The sequence below is a fragment of the Diadema setosum genome, chromosome 20, assembly GCF_964275005.1.
Source record: "Diadema setosum chromosome 20, eeDiaSeto1, whole genome shotgun sequence".
NCBI lineage: Eukaryota > Metazoa > Echinodermata > Echinoidea > Diadematoida > Diadematidae > Diadema > Diadema setosum.
Window position 1 is genome coordinate 32,445,174 of NC_092704.1, and position 20,534 is coordinate 32,465,707.

General features: G+C 39.3%; 1 protein-coding gene across 1 annotated transcript in view; it reads right to left on the reverse strand.

Moving 5' to 3' along the window:
* Positions 1-19,364, reverse strand: part of LOC140243814 (ankyrin and armadillo repeat-containing protein-like) — a 29,602-nt gene extending 10,238 nt beyond the window's left edge. Inside the window, exons 1-12 of the mRNA XM_072323482.1 lie at positions 19,266-19,364; positions 16,089-16,289; positions 15,217-15,646; positions 14,314-14,588; positions 12,951-13,110; positions 11,896-12,172; positions 11,117-11,300; positions 9,410-9,632; positions 4,083-4,284; positions 3,490-3,698; positions 2,139-2,243; positions 1,110-1,523 (exon numbers count right to left, since the gene is read on the reverse strand). Coding sequence (XP_072179583.1) covers positions 1,110-1,523; positions 2,139-2,243; positions 3,490-3,698; positions 4,083-4,284; positions 9,410-9,632; positions 11,117-11,300; positions 11,896-12,172; positions 12,951-13,110; positions 14,314-14,588; positions 15,217-15,646; positions 16,089-16,256 — 2,647 coding nt within the window. The 5' untranslated portion in view covers positions 16,257-16,289; positions 19,266-19,364. The remainder of the gene's footprint in view (positions 1-1,109; positions 1,524-2,138; positions 2,244-3,489; positions 3,699-4,082; positions 4,285-9,409; positions 9,633-11,116; positions 11,301-11,895; positions 12,173-12,950; positions 13,111-14,313; positions 14,589-15,216; positions 15,647-16,088; positions 16,290-19,265) is intronic.
* Positions 19,365-20,534: the final 1,170 nt, after the last annotated feature.

Consider the following 20,534-nt stretch of genomic DNA (forward strand, 5'->3'; position numbering starts at 1 on the left):
CTTATTCTGCTTACCAAAAAAAAAAAAGAAGAAAATGCACTGCAATTTATGTTTATATACTTAAGTCACATATCTGTGTCTATAGTTCATGTTTCTCTTCACATGCTAGGCAAAGATACCAAGAGGATGGATTAACCCTATTCTAACTGGGGGGGGGGGGGGTCAAATTAACCCCCCCTCGATGTTTCGCGCCACGATTTCGCAACGCGCAAAGATTTTGCCACGTCGTTTCACAACTTTTTTCATTGAAGTCTCCCGCATATTTTGAGACCAAATTTGCGACGTCCGGGTACACCGTTTTGAAGTTACGTAATGTTTTGCATATGCATGTCAACCAAAAAAAAGCTCCAATTCATGATATCGTGTGCAAATCCAATGCAAATTGTGTTTTTTGGTTAAATTGATATAAATTAGATTATTTCAACTTTTAACCATTGAAATTAATCAATTCTAGTGTAGATAAGCCTGAAAAAGTGCCTGCAACAAATTTTGGCAAAAAACAATAGAAAACAAAAGGTCGAAAAAACAATAAAATACATAAGAAATTAACAAAACAATAAAAAACAAAAGAAATTGATTTTGATTGTGCTAATTTTTTTCAAGAAAATTGTTTGATGTGTCTTGAGGAATTCTGACACAAAAATTTAGCAATCCTCCAGTCTTTTTAATGGAGTTATAGGTGAAAATATGATTTCATGCACAAATTTGCATAATTAATTTATCAAAAATAGAAAGGCAATATTCTTCTATTGTATGACCATGTTATCTTGTAGTTTACATCCAGCTCTATCTTCAGGCAAAATTTCGCGGCGATCACACGATCGGCGGCCAAGATCTGAAGGGGGGGTCAAATTGACCCCCCCTCAGTAAAAACTTAGTCTCAAATAGCCCAGTTAGAATAGGGTTAATAAGGAAGAAAGTCAGAAAGAAGACAAACATACTCATATCATTTCATATTGGACGATAATGAAAATATAATACATCATTGACAATGCTAACATGAGGGTGTGGCAGAAGTCTGTAGATACAATTTACATTGTCCTTCACACATTGCAGATAACAAGAGGAAAAGGAATATTTTTTGAAGAAAACGAAGAAAAAGGACCGACCTGAGTTCACTGTGAGGAACTCAACAAGCGGGTCTATGCCTCCGTGTTTGGCGACGAGGGACTGGTTCTCATCGTGGTCCAGACACAGCACGCGCACGGCGTTGACCGCCTGCTTGAGGACGTCCTCCAGCTCGGAGTCGAGGAGGTGGATGAGGGGAGGGATGCCGCCCTCCCTGCTGAACGCAGTCTGGCTCTCATCGCTGGCTGCCATGTCGCCGACGATGATGGCCGTCCGGGACTGGATGTCATCTCGCGGTGAGGAGAGGAGCTTGATGAGGGTGGGGATGCCGCCCGCTGCAGCGATGGCTTCACAGATGGGCTCGTTGCGGGACATGTTACAGAGCACGGCCGCCCCTAGCGACTGCATCTCTGATATCTGCATCTGAAGGATCTTCACCAGGGCTGGTATGCCATCTTGACATAAAATAATATAAATTTAGCAGTATTTCGTCTATACACTAGCAATGAAACCAAGATGTTGACAATTTCATTGATAAAGATATCATACACACAACTTATTTGAAATTGGCATCTGAAAAATCTTCACCAGGGGTGGTATATTGTACCATCTTTACAAAAATTGATATAAAATCTACACAATATTTGGTCCACATACTGGGAATGGCACTAAGATATTGAAACTTTCATCAAAACAAATACGGAACACATGTTGGTAATATACAATTTTGCTTAATACAATTCCTTGACTCATTTATCAATTAATTTTCTTTAGAACATAAATACTTTTTTTTTTCCACTGAAGCAGTTAGTGAAATGTAAGTTTTCACTGACAGAAGTTGATACATCTTGGACAACTATTCTTAAATGATCAAACAAAACTGAAGTTGAGGGCCACAAACTCATGGGCATTTGCATAATTCCAAGAAGATATCATCAATGGGGCAGATATTATTTTGAAACTAGTACTTTCAGGATTTTTATAGGGATTAAGAGAAGATAAAAACAAAAGCTGAGGAATTAAACTGTACACAAATTTTCACTCAACTGAATAAAATCTTCATGGCTTACTTGCTTTGAGGATGGCCTTCCAGTGGTGTTCGTTGGATGTCGTGAGAACTTCCAGTGATCTGACTGCACTGTCCTTCTTCCTGAAATCCTCTGAGATGAGCATGTCTGAAATACAGGCAGTAGAGAGAGAGAGAGACAAAGGTTAGGAATGGTATTCTGAAAATCTTTCAAAGTTTCTTTCTAAGTTTCTTCCCAAGACAGACAGTTAGGAAGTGCCTAGGAAAGACAGAATTGGTATTCTGAAATTTCTACCCAGGAACTTCTACATGCAAATTAGGCCATCCTTATCCCCACCCACACCCTTTCTTAAGCCAATACGAAATGCTGTATCATAAGGAACCAACCAATGACAATCGCATATTATTATGACGTAGGGTTAGATACACATGTGCATGGCATGTCCCCTTTCTTATGCCTATTTCGCGCATCATAGTACATGTTGCACGCAGTGAATGACAAGCGCCTGTCACGATGTTTTGCGGGTTGCTATATCTCTAATAACAACGTACTTAATAGGACAGGGATGGGGCTTTCCTAAATATCTTCCTAAAATTTTTTCCTAAGTGCATTCTAGAATACCAACTTCTTCCTCAGTCAGAAATTTGCATATCTTGTCCTCATTTGCATATCTTCCTAAGTTTCTTCCTAAGTTTAGGAGAAAAGTTAGGAAGGCACTCAGGAAGAAACTTTGCAGTGTCTCAAACAGGAGGCTCATACCTTGCAATATGCATTTATCTACTCATATGATAATGTATACAATATGACAGTGGAAGTCTTCTTCAATGTAGAATGTTACTCCCTTTCATTAATCGCAAGTATTCTCATTTCATACTCTGTGTCAAAAAAAGTGCCGCATCCTAAAAGAAAAAAGAAATTAACTTTGCAATAAAGTTTTCATTTCTACTGGCAACTCTGTGTAAAGTACATGTATGGTAGGTGTTGAGCAGCTCCCCATTCTGTTTGTACACAAAGGTTTACCAATTCCCCCCCCCCCCAAAAAAAAAAAAAAAAAAATATTTTCTTCGGACCTGTTCTTGGTTTCAGATAAGAGTAATACATTTTGGCATGTGCCCCTCAACGGATAAGTTCTGTGTCTTAACTTAGAAAATAAAAGAATATTACGAAAATATGTGTACAAAACAAATTGAATGGTGCTCAACAGCTATGTGACACAAATTGCCAATTATTCCTACTCCTTAAAATCTGACAACTCATAACTTTTTGATGTGTTACATCCCCCTCCCCCCCCCCAAAAAAAAAAGAAATCACTGATCTACATCCCTGATTTTTCGGTTTTCCACCAAAGCAAAATAAAATCTGGATGGAATTTCCCTTTGATCTATTCACTAACCGACAAGGGTTTTCCAGACTGGTGCGTCGGGGTGGTTCCATTCGATGAAGAACTCCAGCACACTGGTGTGGAACCTGAGAGCCGCCACGTGGACCATGTTATTCCTCTCCGAGTCAACCTTGCGGATGTTTGAGCCCAGCTCAATGAGCAGTTTGACGGCCTCTAGGGCTCCACTGCTGGCTGCTAGGAGAAGCGGTGTCTGCCGTAACCTGGTGTACACAGACAGAAATGGTAATGTCTTACATTTACCATTGAAACTAGTCCACATGTAAATGTTGGGAGATTGTCTTTTTTCTAAAGTTATCAGCTGAATCTGCTTATGACCAATATCACGAACATTTATTTATAACTGTCAAATCTCAACATCTGTATTTGAAACAACAAAAATGTTGAATAAACCAAAGAAGAGGAGGATGTATGTGGTTATCTATTGTTAACTTCACATGATTATACTCGATTATTGCTATTTGCTGTTGTGACAGTACTGTGCAAGAGCAATAAAGTATTAAAAGAACAAGCTGATTCCTGTTGGCTTTCTTGGGCTGAAACTGATCTGCCAAAATGGTCAAAACACTGGAATCAGAAAGCCTTACTTGTTCCACGTCTCTAGCTCCATCTGATCCTCAAATTTCCTGATGAACATGCGCACGATGGGGGCGTGGTTGTAGAACGCCGCCAGATGGATGGGTGCCCAGCCCATTTTGTCCGCACTGACCATGTCGCCATGGTTACTGACCAGCAGCAGCGCTGCATCCAGACTTCCGCTCTTGGCGGCCAAGTGGAGTGGCGTGGTTCCTAGGAATGTCAGACAAGTTTCAAGTTTGGTGGGATTAGAAAACCAAATAATAAATGTCCAACTAAAACCAAACAAACCTCTTTGATAAGCAGTGTCTACTGAGCACAGTCACTTCAATAGCCAATTGTGTCTCTTGGATGACATTTCCTTCAGGTGCATATAAGAGTATGGCACAGTGGGGGCAGTGTACAAGAATCAATGCCTAAATATAGCGAATAGTTACAAGCCCTTGTCAATATGCAGTTACATGTAAGGATCTACTGGTAGAAAACAGAAAAAAAGTTGCACTTTCCGAACAAGAAATTAGAACAAAATCTTACCACATCTTTTGTACTACAAAGTACATGTATGTAACAAATTAAGTGTTCCTTGTGATTTTTTTTTGTTTTCTTTGTTTTTTTAAGCGCAAGTTCTACTAGCAACAAAATTAGTGACATGAAGGCACGTAGTATTAAGATTAATTCCATTCATATGTTAGGAGCATTAGCAACACAGTACACCACATAATATGGTACTGTGGCTGTACCATCTGCATTTTAAGTTAAGATCAAACCTGTCTTTATTGTTTTTGTCCTTTAGTCTTTTCTTTTTCTGGTTCCCCCTTGAGGGGAATAACGACCCTTAGCGGAACTAAACACAGGCAATGTGATTCATTGAGTTCCTGTTTTCAACTTCCATAACTACGTGTATGGTGTTACAGGTTTCCATATTCACAGGATGTTTCACAGTTGGTGAACTGAGAACTTAAAGGAAGCATGGGATATTGCCAAAATTGCAGGAAATAGGTGAAAAAAATTGTCCTGGCACACAGACAGAAAACAGACTGACAAACACACACAAACACATACAAACATACACACAGATAAATTTAACTATGTAAAAACTATGTGCATGTTCTGAAGTAAATTTTCAACTCACACTTCCTAATTTGAGGAAGATACTGTGTGACCCCAAAATCCTCTGTTAAGGAACACTTTCTACTGTGCTACATGTATCTCTCCTGTTCCTAGGCAGGCAAGCAATACTATGATATACACGTACCACATGGTCTCCACAAATACTGGTTAGTGATTGGTCATAATGAATCACATGATCAATACAAAGAGGATCAAAAACGTTATATGTACTGTGAGCAGCGACCACACCATCAGGTGATATATTTACTTCCGCCAAGGAAGGAGGAGGTCAAGCGATCATTGGCATTGGTTTGTCAGTTTGCAAAATAACTCAAAACATTGTAAAGGGATTTGAATGAAACTTGTGGGAAAAGTTGATAATGACACAAGGAACAGATGATTAAATTTTGGTAGCGATCCAGGAATTTTTATAGATTTTTGAAGGATTTTTGATCTTTTGGCATATAAGGTCAATGAACTTGGGAGTTCTAGCTGCACGTTCTGAAGGTTTACATACCCGCACTAAAATGCATGCCCTGCTGATTATGTAAACAAGACTTCTATATTGGGAAATTGCATGCATGTTTACTCGGAGGTCTGTGCTCTCCCGAGTGTTTTTCTAGTTCAAGAATTTGAGTGGCTGCTGATGGGGCTAGAAATTAGTAGAATCAAATTATGTGTATTTATATAGACCATATGGCATAAGATATTGCATTGTCTATCATCGTAATATTACACTTGATAGTCCCCTGTGAGTTTTATTTTCCCCTCAAGACACTGTTTCATCATTATCTCTTGGGGGAAAATAAAACTGCTGTGGGGACATCAAGTGCTATTGATTAAGCCTCTAAAAAGGCAAAGATCTATAAATACAATGTGAACAACATAATGATGCTTGAATGGATCACAGTGGTCACTGACAAAAATGAGAGTTCTGTGCAAGAGCTAACTCTTAGCTCACTTCAAACATGCGACGCTGCAAATAAAAAGACACTTGAATGACTGATTTATATGCTAGTGCTCTGCAGGAGAAAAACAAAATCACAACAAGACAAAACCTGTATTAAAGCCATTCTAGTGTAATGAACACACATAACGAAGCTTCTAGTCAAAGCAAATCATGTGAATGGAAGAATAAAGCCATTTTCTAAACACAGTTTTAATGATGGTGTTATAGATGAGAAAAGAGAATGATGTTATAACACATTCATGCACAAAGGATGTAATTATCGATGTGAATTAGAAAAGCAAAACACACAAGATGAGGGGTGAGATAGAATGAGGATAAAATGTTGGCTTATTTCTAGAGTCCCCAAAGCACCGATTCAGTCTGAATCCTGTATCCCTTCCACCATGCTAGAAGTATTCCACCACCACCCACCAATCCACTCGGTAGGAGGGAAAGTACTGCAGCAGTGCACCAGTGTTTGCACACAAACACATCCTGGCACTTTACCTTTCAAATCTTTTCTTAAGATTGTTGCTTAATGGGCGCACAAGAAAGAAGAACATTTGCCATCATAATCGCATTCACAATATCAAAAAAAAAGGAAAAAAAAAGAAGAAAAGATGATCATCAAGCAATTCATTCCAGTTGGCATTGCAATGGCAACATCACCACAGCATAACTGATTAATCCTGCATGACTTCTCCCTTGTGACAATCTTATCCAACATGTCTGGTGTTTGTGTAATGCACTTGAGTGCATTATATAATTATATAATTATGCACTATATAACTATAGTGCATTAATCAACATTTGACCCCAATAACTTTCATGAGAGAAAACAACAACAACAACAAACAAACAAACTCTGACAGGGCTCTTTTACAAATTACTGTTCATCAAGTCTTTTAATGCCAGAAGAATTTCAGTCTTTGGCAACCTGGAGGAGGAGGGGAAAAGGGAGGATATACTCTTGTAACCTCATTGTCACTTACAAGGAAACTTTAAAAAGACTTTTTCCACATAGTAATAAGTGTCATGAAAGCCCTCTTGAGCTTGGGTCTATAATAGCTGATTCAATTTTAGCACTTCTTGTCATAATTTTGATGGAAGGATGAATGTGCTTGATAAAAGTCTTTTTTTTTGTGGAAAAAACATAACTCATGATTAAGACATTTTCTTACTGTCATGACAATGCAATGCAATTTTGTTGATAGAACTCTTAATGTCAAGTGCTAGAAACACATAACATTTAATAAAACTTGTCACATTATTTGGTTCCCAGTGGGCAACCAGCCTGTTTTTGTCGGGTGAATGTACGGCATTCTACAGACCTACACTGTCAATTTTGTACAACTGCTAGGAAGGGATCAAAGGTGAGCTACAGAATTCTACCCGTGAAATCCTATTCATTTGCTATTGAAGCATGCTGGGAAAAAAAAAAAAAAAACTACACAAAGCTACAGTAGTACACTACTATGAATGCTACAAATTGTATTCACGATTTCACATACAGATACATTTACACTTGTGAAAACTTGATAGCTGCTACGGTGTGCTGAAACCACGGGCAACCCTAAATGGCGATGTACACACTGCACTAGATGGATAGTGCAAGGAAGCTAAACTAGCGATTCTATTGCTGCAACTGCTGCTAAAGATCTTGCAGTTCTTTACAGTTTGGACAACCTGATGCACAGTACTCAGCAATCTTGCAAATACTCAACCTTCTTACCTCTACGTGTACCATCTATGGAAAAGACAACGGGACATTTGGTGATGAATACATTAGGAGGGTGATGATGATGAAGTTAAGATGACATGATGAGGAAGGCTAATATATAGGGTTAAAAAGCTATTAATGATATGCTCAGATTAATGCCTATCATAAAGCTTTATGCACATAGATACACATACAATGTACGAGAAATGTCCTTTGTTGTGATGTGGATATGTATCCCCCAAACTAAATCTCAATTCTCCTATTTCGGAACGTACTATTACAGAGATGGAACAGCTAGGGCACTACTTATCAGGAGTCTGAACGTCAGACAGCTGGACTGTCCAATACAGTACAAACACCTCTATGGCATGCTAGAATTAAATATACCATCTGTAGCAAGGAATATAGATGATACAGAGCATCCCCCCCAAAAAAATAAGACACACTGCTAAAGGCTGAATCAAAGAGGAAATCATCCCCCCCAAAAAAAAAAAAAAAATATATATATATATATATATATATATAGGGAACCTAAATTAACCAATCAAACACCTCCACAGCACCTTTGAACTACGTATTGTACATCTACATTTTATGTATTCAGTAATGAAGTATTGCATTCCTGCGTATTTCAGCCAGAGTCCATCTGGTTAGGGTAACTAACCTTTGACCCTGTAAAAATTTTATATATTTGCAGCACCATCAAGACCTATATGTGTCTTTTGTGAATAAGATTCACTCAATACTGCAGCTTGCACAGTCCTTACAAATGGATTTTTTTTTCTTCAAAAATTCACTGGTTTTTTTTTGCAATAAGAGTCAGAACACTAAGAGTGATGTCCTCTACAACATAGTCACCTAGATCTTTTAAAATGATACATGGTGGCGATCAGTTGCAAAATTTGAATAAAATCCCCCAGGAAATGTGAATCGCCTGTGGTTGCAGCATAACACTGCTAAAGTCTACTGTAACTATTCTCCAATAACTCTGTCCTCTGAGGGATACAACTATCCATAATAAGTTGCATGCAATATAATAATAGGGATAAGACTGCCTGACTGGAAAACTTGCACTGAAATTGATTAATCTGTAACTGTGTACAAAAGGAAAGGTAAATGAATTTCATGTTAAATTTTGATTACAATGGGAATGGCACGAAGCAGTATCATGAGAAAACTTGCAAACGGCAAACAGCATCCAAATTGAATATGGATGATGATGTTGATTATGACAATAAAATATTATATAAATATGATACGCGAAAAGGCACTCATGATAAAAATGAGAATAACTGTAACAATGGTGATAACAATGTTTCATAACAAAAGCATAAGCATAAATTGTTTTTGTGCATTTAGTACAACCCTTTAGAGGAAGTAAAGTGAACAAGTTCTAGATCCATGAGACTCTAAGATAATGAAATACCAAAATATGGATACAGAAATCCATAGACAACACAAACCGACACTGATCAAGTAAAACTTGGCATCACACAGGGTCACATTCAGAGTCTTGTGACCTGGAATAAATGCAGACTCTCTTTGGTTTTATAACTCACCCACTTGCGTTGTGAGGTGATGTCTGCGGACGCTGATATCTTGACCCTGAATCATCAGGAGCTGGATGATCTGGGGGCGGTTGTAGAGGGCGGCATAGTGGACCAGAGAGTAGCCCTCCTCATCCTGGTTGCCCAGACGGGCCGCCGGGCACTTGCGGGCAAGAGTCTGGAAGACGGAGACTAGGCCCCTGATGGATGCTTGCCGGAGCCCTGCTTGTAATGTCTGCAGGAAACAACACGGAACAGTGAACACGATGAAAACGTTGATCACTTGTGAGCAAGATGTTGTATTATTGTTTCTTATTACATGTCTAGAGATGGTTATCCTTCGCATTCTCATGATGTATGAATGTAAAATTTAACCCTCAATCATCTATCAGAAACAATGATCACACAACGAAAAGGTAGAATTGGGGTGACCTTTGTTTTCATTCTGAAACAGAAGAGGTATTGTAAACAGAATAAGGTTGAACCCATCAAGATATCAAAAGGTACTGAATATTTTAGAGTGCATAGAAGGCAGCAAATATTGTTGGTTGAGAATGATAAGGGCGTTAAGTTGCCACCAAACCCATAGGCCCGAATTCACGAAGGTGGTACAAATGAAACCATGGTTTAAACCATGGACAAAAACCATGGAGCGCCAAGTGTCGCACAGAATATTTCGATACGAAATTGGTCATTTCGTCGACAAAATGACCGTTTCGTTAACGAAATTATCATTTCGTGGACGAAATGTTCATTTAGTTGCAAAATGTTGTCATTTCGTTACAAAATAATCATTTCATCGACGAAATGACTGATTTCGTAACGAAATATTCCATGCGACACTTGGCGCTCCATGGTTTTTGTCCATGGTTTAAACCATGGTTTCATTTGTACCACCTTCGTGAATTCGGGCCAAGGTGTTCGGGACAACTTAACGCCCTTCTCATTCTCAACAGACGACAGAGCACTGATTTGACAAATGTCTTCTCCCGTGACAAAGTGAAAATATCCCTGATCTTGCAAAATGCCCAATATGGACTACCATGTACACACTACTAATTCTCACATTTATTTATTTCTGTTTTCTGTCTGTATAATCCAGAACAGGAATTGCAGCACAGAGTATACGTATCTCTGGCACATACACTCGTGTTCAAAGGCAAATATTGCATCCCTCTCCATGTGAAAACATACTCACACTAGACACAAACTAAATATTGTTTCAAAGTATGCAATACATCAATTTGAAGGAGACTGGCAAAGAAACAGCAGTGGTATGAAAATGAAAATACACACAGAATAAGACAGGTCTAAATACTAATAGGTAATCTGTCTACTGAAAAACGCACAACAAGCATATGAATATAGTACTAGTAGTTGGATCTGTCCCGTGGAAAATGGTGATTGTTCACAGAAAAGCTGTCATAATATATTTGCATATGTCAATACATTCTGAAGGACAGATTAGCGATGACTTGATCTGGATGGAAATTCATGATAAACAGAGCTATCCCTACTCATTTAAACCCATTGAGGATGAACTGATTTTGCTACAACACGTGTTCCCCATAGACACCTGGCCGAGTGTACTCGGGACTCATGCGGTACTCAACAGGTTAAAACCAAATAAGATTGCCAGGCTGTGTATGAATGATTTCTTTCAGTAGACACTGATGATGTAGCAACCAGAACAAGCTCCCAAACCACCCACAGACTCACTTTAAACTTGATGGCCTGGTGGTAGCCGTATCTCTTCTTGAACTGCTCGTGCATGTGAAGATCGGTGAGAGGGAGACGCTTTGGCTTGAGGTCCTTGATCTTCTCGTAGAAGGCGTGGCACCAGAGGGGACGGGGAGGAGAGATAGGGTAGAAGGTCTCCAGATCCATGGAGAACACATAGTACCTAGAGCACAGAGGCAACGAGAGGATGAATAATAACAATGATAATGATAATAAATATCATCATCATCATCATCATCATCATCATCATTTCTTAGAATGCATATTATGCAAATACCATAAAATAGTCTCTGTGTTCATATATTAAGATGAGTGTTTCACAGAGTGATTCTGATAGAGAATTTATAGAGGAGATGTTATGTTCTTGTTGCTAGAATCATTTACAATCCTGATAACTACTATTTTCTCCTCTTAACATTGCATATTCCACTGACATTACCTACTTCTTAACACCGCTAGCCTAACAACAAACAGATTATCACTAAATTTCATGTTAGAATCGTCACTATCAAAATCTCATCAGGGCATGTGATAATCTTCAGTTAATGTAATTACCTTTAACATGTTATCACTATTCTTCAATCATTGTCACCATCATTACGAACAAGGACAGCATATGCTTTGAGCAGAATATTGCCCTACACATATTAAAGAGATCATTCAAAACCACAGTAGAAAGATTATCATAAATGGAATGTTGATATTGCACTTGAAGAGCAATGCATCTTCTCCATCAGTGTTGCCATGGTAACACTCACTTCTTTCCTCCCAGCTCCTTGACAACCATTGGGTAGGACTCCTGGAACGTGTCGGGCTCCGTCAGCTTGGCCAGGCGCTCTTGAGCCTCCAGCTGGATCTGGTTGTAGTGATTGACGATGATCGGCAGCGGCTCGATCACCTCATCATCGTTCTCGACGTCGATGTGGATGCCGCCGTGCAGGTGGAAGTACTTGTTGCCGAAGTCAAAGTTTGGGCAGCGAAAGTCTGGCGCCAACATCAGTGGCGGCAGTTCTCTCTCTGTCTTGCATTCATCAGCTACGTAGATAATTACGTCGATATAATTTTGAAGGAGAAAATCAAATAAATGACTTCAATTCAATACGACCAGTTTGATATCAAGAGGTCTGTTTATACGTGAGAAATCAATTCGAGCTGAAGCTGCTTGTGTTATATTGCTATTTGGCATTTTTTCTCTTGCTGGGTTCTAACTGGGGCAAAAACAGGAAGAAGTGGGGATAACATGCTAAAGTATCAGTTACAGAAAGATGGTTTGTAGTAACTTTAATAGGGAGACTATCTGCAACCATTTATGAGCCCCACAAATCCACAAAGCAATGGTCATTCACATTCAATTTTGCAAACACTGAGCCTTGTAATTCAGCAACAGTGAGGAAGAGCTAATTTCACTAACATTGACAATTTAAGAGGAAATGAAAATACAAGAGAGGCTTGTCCAACCATGGCCAGAAAATTAGAATACTATACACACACAAAAAAAAAATAATTATGTGCATAAAGAAAGGGTCAACATTACTAGTTTCTTAAAATGAGCAGTCATAATACATGTACATGTACATGTATTTCATTTACATCAATTTCTTGATTTTTCATTCACTTTTACAGTGAACAGAGAGCCACAGCAACTACAGCAGTCTTGATGCATGAGAATTTGCACATATTTTTATTTTGGAAAGCAAATCCCTACCATAGCATGCTCAATGCTTACTTTTGTAACTGTCATCATTTTCAATGTGGCAAAAATTGCTGACACAAATGCGCGTGTTCTTTTTGGTGACAAGGTTACAGTACCTACCAGTTAAAGGAGGAAGTAGTCTGGACATATCAGGCACTTTGTTCTTCCTTCTCAGTCCCATCAGGAAAGGCACCAAAAAGCTGACCAGCTGCAGGAGTGACATCTGCCTTCTCACCTCGGCCTTGTTGCAAAGATGCTTCTGAACGACGTCAACATGGGCCTGATGCATGTGAAGAGATCATGGAAACCCAATATTCATCTAACTATTACAGCATGGCTGTTTATTAGTGAAGACTTTGCTGGTGAGATATTAGGGAGCTTTAGATTTTTGCGATGGGGACGTTCAGAGGGAAAAAAAACTTTTCTGAGCATGCGCAAAATTGTGTATCAAAGTCGGTCTATTTATAGCTTGCGTCGTCTGAGTCTTCACTACGCGTTCTGGGCTATTTTTACGTCTGCTCAATTCATGACGTAAACTGCTACTTGATGCACCGATCATATGGGGGCACCATTTTATTTTTTATAGGTTGCGTCTAGCGTAATCTGAAGCTACTTTTCAGCACGACGCAGGGAGAGGGGAGAACGTCCAACACAATCGTCATCTCAAACGTCCGCACTGCAAATCTAAAGCTCCCTAATCACACAAGTTGAGACTTTGTGGGATGATCTGGTTATAGTGGGTGAAAGCCTATGACTCCGATGCCCTATCTGGCTTCATTAAATTCAAATCTCTCACTTGACGGCTCCATCTGGCAACGCAGATAGCATGGTTGTGTTCTTTGTCCTTATCTGGCAATGCTGAATGCCTGGTAGTGACTTTGACACAAAATTTGGCATTATAATTTGTAAGGTTGTGGCTCTGAGGCTAGATTTGGCAGCAGCCCATGTACAGCACCATCATAATTCATTAAAGCTAGACATTTGACCAGCAAAGTGGTTACTATTCCTTGAAGGAACAGCTGCTGTAAACTATAGGTTACTTTGTGCTACTGTACCAGAATAGAATACTGTTTGATAAATCATCGATGGCTCATGACAGAATTGAAAAACAAAAACAAACCCATAACAAATATTCAGGTTAATGTATGTGTTGTTCATTGCATTCAGGGCTTCCTTGAAAAGCAGGTCTGCTCGATATCAGCAAAACTTACAAAATGTCCTTGTTATGAATTAAAAAAAAAAAAAAATTGATGACTCAATTTTCTATTTTTCTTAATGCGTAATGAAGCTTACGCGTATATGCAACACCTTTCTGAACTTAAGTAAGCATGGTTTTTGTTTGTTTGTTTGTTTTTTCTGGCAGTCCAGTGACAGCAGCTCAAAACACACTGCATTAATTCTCCAAAGGGGGAATATATACAGGACGGCTTAACAGAAGATAGTTCTGTAATTGGTTTGCAAGAGCATCACAGCTGACGCTCACCTGTAACCTTGTCTGCAACCTCTCAAAGATGTCTCGGTCCTCCCTGTCCTCCTCTATGCGAAGGATTCCCGAGACCTCATACGCTGCGTCGATGACGAACATGTTGTTGTGCTGCTGCAACGACTTCTGGCGCCAAGTCTGCTGGATGCTCATGTCGTTGACGTACTGCATGAAGAGACGCTTGTCGATGTTGGCATCGTGCTTGCTCATGGGAAAGAGGCGCATCTTTTCGTAGATGGTGGCATAATCTGGGTCCTTAGTGATGTCCATCATACCTAGGCAGAGAGAGAGAGAATTCCATGTATTGTCTGAACCATGGCTTGGCATTGTGTCCATCTGGCACAATACATGCAAACAAAAATCCTGCTCAAATTGCTTGCACACAGTTCTAATTGCCTGCATCTAAAATGCAAAGAATACAAAGTTTTCCACATGCTTTCCACACAGGCTTGCAATCAACACATTAATGGCTATAATTAAAAAAATAGGGAAAACCTATTTGGACAGTACTGTAGAGGTTCAGTACACAATAATAGACTAATTTTTGATACAGAGCAAACAAACAGACCCTCAAGCAATGATGTCAAAGTTAGATTCCTTGACTGCTTTCATGCTTGTGAGTCTGAAAAATATCACAGGCAGTTCAAGTTACATCTGTTTAAACTGAGAAATCATTTCAATAACATGCCATGTACAACGTATGTGATCCTGTGGAATCTTGGAAGGCCAGTACTGGGGGCCTCATACAGTGTTGCAAATACCTTCAGTTGATGCTTCACTGCTGTTCATATTTATGATAACAAAGTTTCTTTTCTGTGGACTGCCAATCCTTACTACTGAGTAAATGTGCTTATGCTGTAAATTGACAAAAACATTTTTGAAGAGGCATCTGATGAATATTACCTGCAAGCAAGAACTCTGTGATGATGATTTTCTTGGACTCGGGAACACCCTCCGCATTGACGTCCAAACTGGAGCGCCACCGCTCGGAGAACTTGGCCCGCTTGTCGCGGGGGAAGTAGCTGCCGTGCCACAGAGCCTTCATCATGTAGTCAACATTAATGAGCAGCTGACCGACGTAGGTGTCGTTGTACGCCGGCGGCAGCTGGCAGGCGGTGCTCTGGTCAAAGTTGGCTTCAAGCGAGATCATGGGCACCTGGTTCAGGCCATAGATGCCCATGACAAGCTCCCGCAGGATCTGGTGGATGAGCCGGAAGTCGATGGCCTCCACGGTGGGGTCAAAGGGCATGAGGATGAGACAGTTGTTGTTGTTGAAAGGTTTGCTGGTCATGATCAACCCATTCGGCGGTTCTGCCTGAAGCTTGTGCTCATCCTGAAGTTAAACATAGATGACAACATGTACACTTGGCACTACAACTGGCTATGTACAATGTAAAGCCAAAGAACTATAGTCATAACAAAGATGCTACAAGATTATTCTTTCAGACGAGCAATCTTTTGATGTTAGGAAGTAATTTTTGTAAATTTTAAAATCTTCGGGCAAAAAAAAAAAAAAAAACGAATCCTGGTCATATTTTGAGAGGAAAAATACCATAACTATATGTAAGTTTTGCCAAGCATTAAATGTGAACAACTCATTCACCCTAGCATCATTACTTACAGTAACCTTTCTTGTGATGCAAGAGACAGAATATATGATTTACAGTATGACCCAGAAAAGGCACAAAAATTTAACTTTTACAGTAATACTTCATTTTATAACATTTGGCAAAAATTATGCTTTGACAATGAGTGTAACAGACCACTGTTCTTACCTGGGATAGAAACCAGTGATATGATGTCTGCGCCAGCATCTCTTGTACTTCAAATCGCTCATACCGCTCAAAGAACTGAGCTGCCATGCGATTGGCGGTCGCATTGGCAACCAGGGTGGGGTCCACCTCCCCTGGATGTAGGTTTGTGTCCGGACTTTTACCTGCCATGCTTGGTGGTGGTACAGTTGTAGGTCCTGGCTTCTGTATGACGTCAGCACGAAGACAGAATTGTGGATAGCACATAAAAATACTGATACTACAAAATTGTAGTTAGGTTTGCGTGATAAGCGTTCTCAATCTTTTATATCATATGAAAACAAGAATAACTAGAAATGTCGCTTTGGCGACTGGTATGCCTCCGCCATAATGCATGATTTTCCCAATAGGTCTAGATAGTACATGTGGACAATGTGTGATTACATTTTCACAAAATTGGCAAAATATTGAAATGACAAGTTTGTCACAAATGTGTTGAATGTTCACCTTCCTTGACCTAGGTTTAATTGGATGAATAGGAGAGCATGTATCTAGGGATTTAAGGACTTTAACTCGACTTTGACCCATTCATACATTTAGGCATTGAGTAATTTTCAAGGTACAGGTGTGGAGAAAAAGCGCAATTTCTGAAGTGAATAGTAAATTGTTACCATTTTCATCTGGCCCTTGACCCTAAAATTCATAAGATAATCACTTTCAGGTAGAACATGCATAATATGTACTAAGTTTCAAGATAACTTGAGCCACTTCCGAGATATGGAAGAGTTAGTTCAGCACTTTCACTTGATCTTTGACCTTTTGACCTTTGAGGCAAAAAAAAAGAAGAAAAAAAAAAAAACTTTCCAGAGAATTTCTATTAGGTTACACATGTATGCATACACCAAGTGTAAAAAAAAAATAACCCTGCTGGCATTGCATGATAGGAGGGAAATAGTAAAATTTGGAAGTGTTGCACTTGACCTTTGACCCCTGACCCTTGACCCCATGAACCCTACATTCTCTAGATAATCACTTCCAGTCAGTATATGTATATACTATGTTACATGAAGATACCTTGAACAATTTTCCAAGGTATGGAGAAAAAAAAAGTTTTGATATTTTTACTTGACCTTTTGACCTTTGACCTTTGACCTCATGACCCAAACTTTCACCAGAGAATCTTAATTGGGTAATACATGTATACACTAAGTTTCAAGAAAATATCTTCAGGCATTCAATAGATATGGTGGAAATAGTGAAATTTTATGTATTTGACCCTGACCTTTTGACCTTTGACCTTTGACCTCATGACCCAAACTTTCACCAGAGAATCTTAATTGGGTAATACATGTATACACTAAGTTTCAAGAAAATATCTTCAGGCATTCAATAGATATGGTGGAAATAGTGAAATTTTATGTATTTGACCTTGACCTTTTGACCTTTGACCTTGAGCATGTGCACCCAAAAGTTGATAGGCACAACTTCACCCCCTAATACACATACATGCCAAGTTTCATTAGGATACCTCAACGGGTTTTGATAGTTACCTTGTCCACAAAATTCATTACGGACGGACGGAAGGACGGACGGACGGATGGACGGACGGACAACCCGAAAACATAATGCCTCCGGCACCACTTCGTGGCGGAGGCATAAAAAGTCATGATCATGCATATCTGCTTTGGAAATGCACCTCCAGAAGACTTTCTACTGAGGTAGATGATGACTGGTGGGGGAGGGAACATACTGAATGTTCCACCTGAAGGGTTTGAAATGCTATTGAGGGACTTATAGCCTCCCGAAATAGCATTTCAAACCCTGAGGGTGGAATGCTTGGTACCGCATGTTCCCCACAACAAAAGTCATCATCTGTTATATTATATATGGGTTAGTCAAATACGTCAACGTCAACCACCAGCACAACGCCTCGATCGCTCGCGCAGAGCCAAATTCACAGTGCACGGGTCCTTCTGTCATTTGTTAAGTGAAAATGTTTTCCCATGGGAGAACATTACAAAAATGTTCTCCCATGGGCGAACATAATCAATGTTCCTCCATCACGTGTTTCGCCAATCACTATACCGGTATTTGACTAACCCATTTAATATTGTACAATAGGCATAGCAAGAGCAAACAGAAAATAGTGGTGATGGGGAGCTTGGCATTCACATGTGACAATACGTACAGTTATATTTCATCATTACTGGACGTACACACACAAACCCCCCCCCCAAAAAAAAAAAAAAAAAACCCAAAATGTGTCATATTTCCATTATTCTAAAACATGCTGTTGTATCTTTCTTTACAATTCCATTTTCATACTTTGTATGTGGAAGAGAAAACAATTGATGAAATCTTTCTATGACTTTCTGAGCTACTTTCGTGCAAATAAAAAAGTGTCCCTTTTTGACATAGTAAGTGTGACTTGCACTTACAGCACACAGGAAGCCAGTTTGTGCACATACAATGCCATTCAGTTGCACTAATGACTACACATTATTTTCAAATTTGATTCCCCTGCAAAATATCTACTTTGTAGTGAATATTAGAAAAACAAAACAAAACAGGAGAATGTTGAAGAGTGCCTAAAACAGCTACATTATGTAGCTTTCTCATGAGTGCAACTTTTTGTTATTCTTGGTGTCTATGGTACATCTATGTACAATATATTGTATTTTGTACATGTATTTCAATAGCAGACCAAGCTATTTTTTCACTACAGTATGTTTTAAAATAATGGAAATATGACACATTTGTTATTTTCTTATCTGTCAAGTACATGTAATGTTGGTGGAGTACAGCTAATTCTGAGTACATACCGATGGATACAGAACCAGAACAGAAACAGAAATAGTACAGTTAGGCCTTAGAATTGAAGGCCTTTAATACAACAGATCATTTTACAGAAAAGCAAGGCGAGAAGACAGTGAAAATGAAGTGAAAACCATTGTACAAAAATAAAGTTGACAAGAGTGTATGAAAAATGTGGCTAATTCTCTTGTGTGATGCTAGTGATGGTTTTGTGTGATATACATGTACAATACAATGCACATTGCATTTTGATGTAGGATCTAGTTGTAGCAAGGGAAAACACTGGGCTATGTTTAGTCACGTGAGTGTGGTCACCGTCAATAATATCAGAGCCCCCTATATGCGGTCAATATCAAACTTCAGGAAAAAAAAAATATACCAGCTTACATTATTTAGATCAAACGTTGGACATGCCAGCAGCAATTACAGCTGGCAGGGGTGCTGGTGGGGAGACTTCAGATCAAACACGATCATGATGATGATGTGCAGAACCACAGCAGTTCAGTGGACGTCAGATGTCGCCCACATTCACTACATCTACGTGTCTACGAAGTATCAGTTTCCCTGCGTTGTCCTTGGACCTTGACATCCACTCGTGTCTTGTGAAGTGTTGGCAGGTAGGGCCGTGACAATCGACAACCTGAGTGAGCTGAGAGTCCAAGTCCAATCTACACTGTACATCCCGTTGCTGCAAAGTGGAATGAATTCAACTGTTGAGACCTAGGCTATGATAGCAGATATATACAGATATTTTTGCAATTGATGAGGTTGCAGACATTTTCGCGAGATGTTGTTTTCGCGAATCGACGCCGATGCTAACGTTAATGACAATGCTCTATTAACAAAGTGCATTTTTTTGGAGACAATTTCGCGCGTTGTTAAATTTGCGATCCAACTGTGATTCGCGAAATTCGCGAAAATTAAACCCTTGCGAAAATAATATACAGTAACTTCTATTATCATGATTATTAGCAGTAACATGTTAGTATTAGACGTGGACAAAGGCAAAACCAGTGTGAGTTAACGTTAGGGCCTAAATAAGAACTTCCACAATTTAACACTTAACAAGTTAGAATGCCCATTATGGGCCATGTTACGTTAGTTGTTGTTTAGTCTATCTAACATTGTAGTAACAGTGTTACTGTTAGTTACAATTTACAAATCAATTAATTCGGTGCAAAACTCTCTCAACTGAACTGTTCTACTAGTAGAAGGGGATGGCACTCTCGACCATTCCGTGCAAATTTACTTGAGCTGCATAATATGGCCTGCCCATAATATTAGCTAACTAAGTTAGCAATGCTCACACACAACCATGACAATGCAACAGTAAACTACAAATAACAGTCTGGTCACTCCATATAAATACAACAACACAGTTGTGCACTGCCGCCGCAAGAGTGCACTAGACTACGACGTGATGCTACAATTTACATGTATACGCGTAGTACGCGTAGACTGTCGACACTCTCGCACTCGTCGGCTCTTCGACCGAAAAGATCTCTAACAGTTAGAATACTTACAAGTTACATGCTCGAAGAGTTACGCCTCAGAATGATTCATACTAAGGTGGATCCATTACCTCAGTGAGTCGGTTATTCAATTCCGAATACAGTAGCTAAACATGTGGAGCTGTAATTTCTAGTAATTTTTATA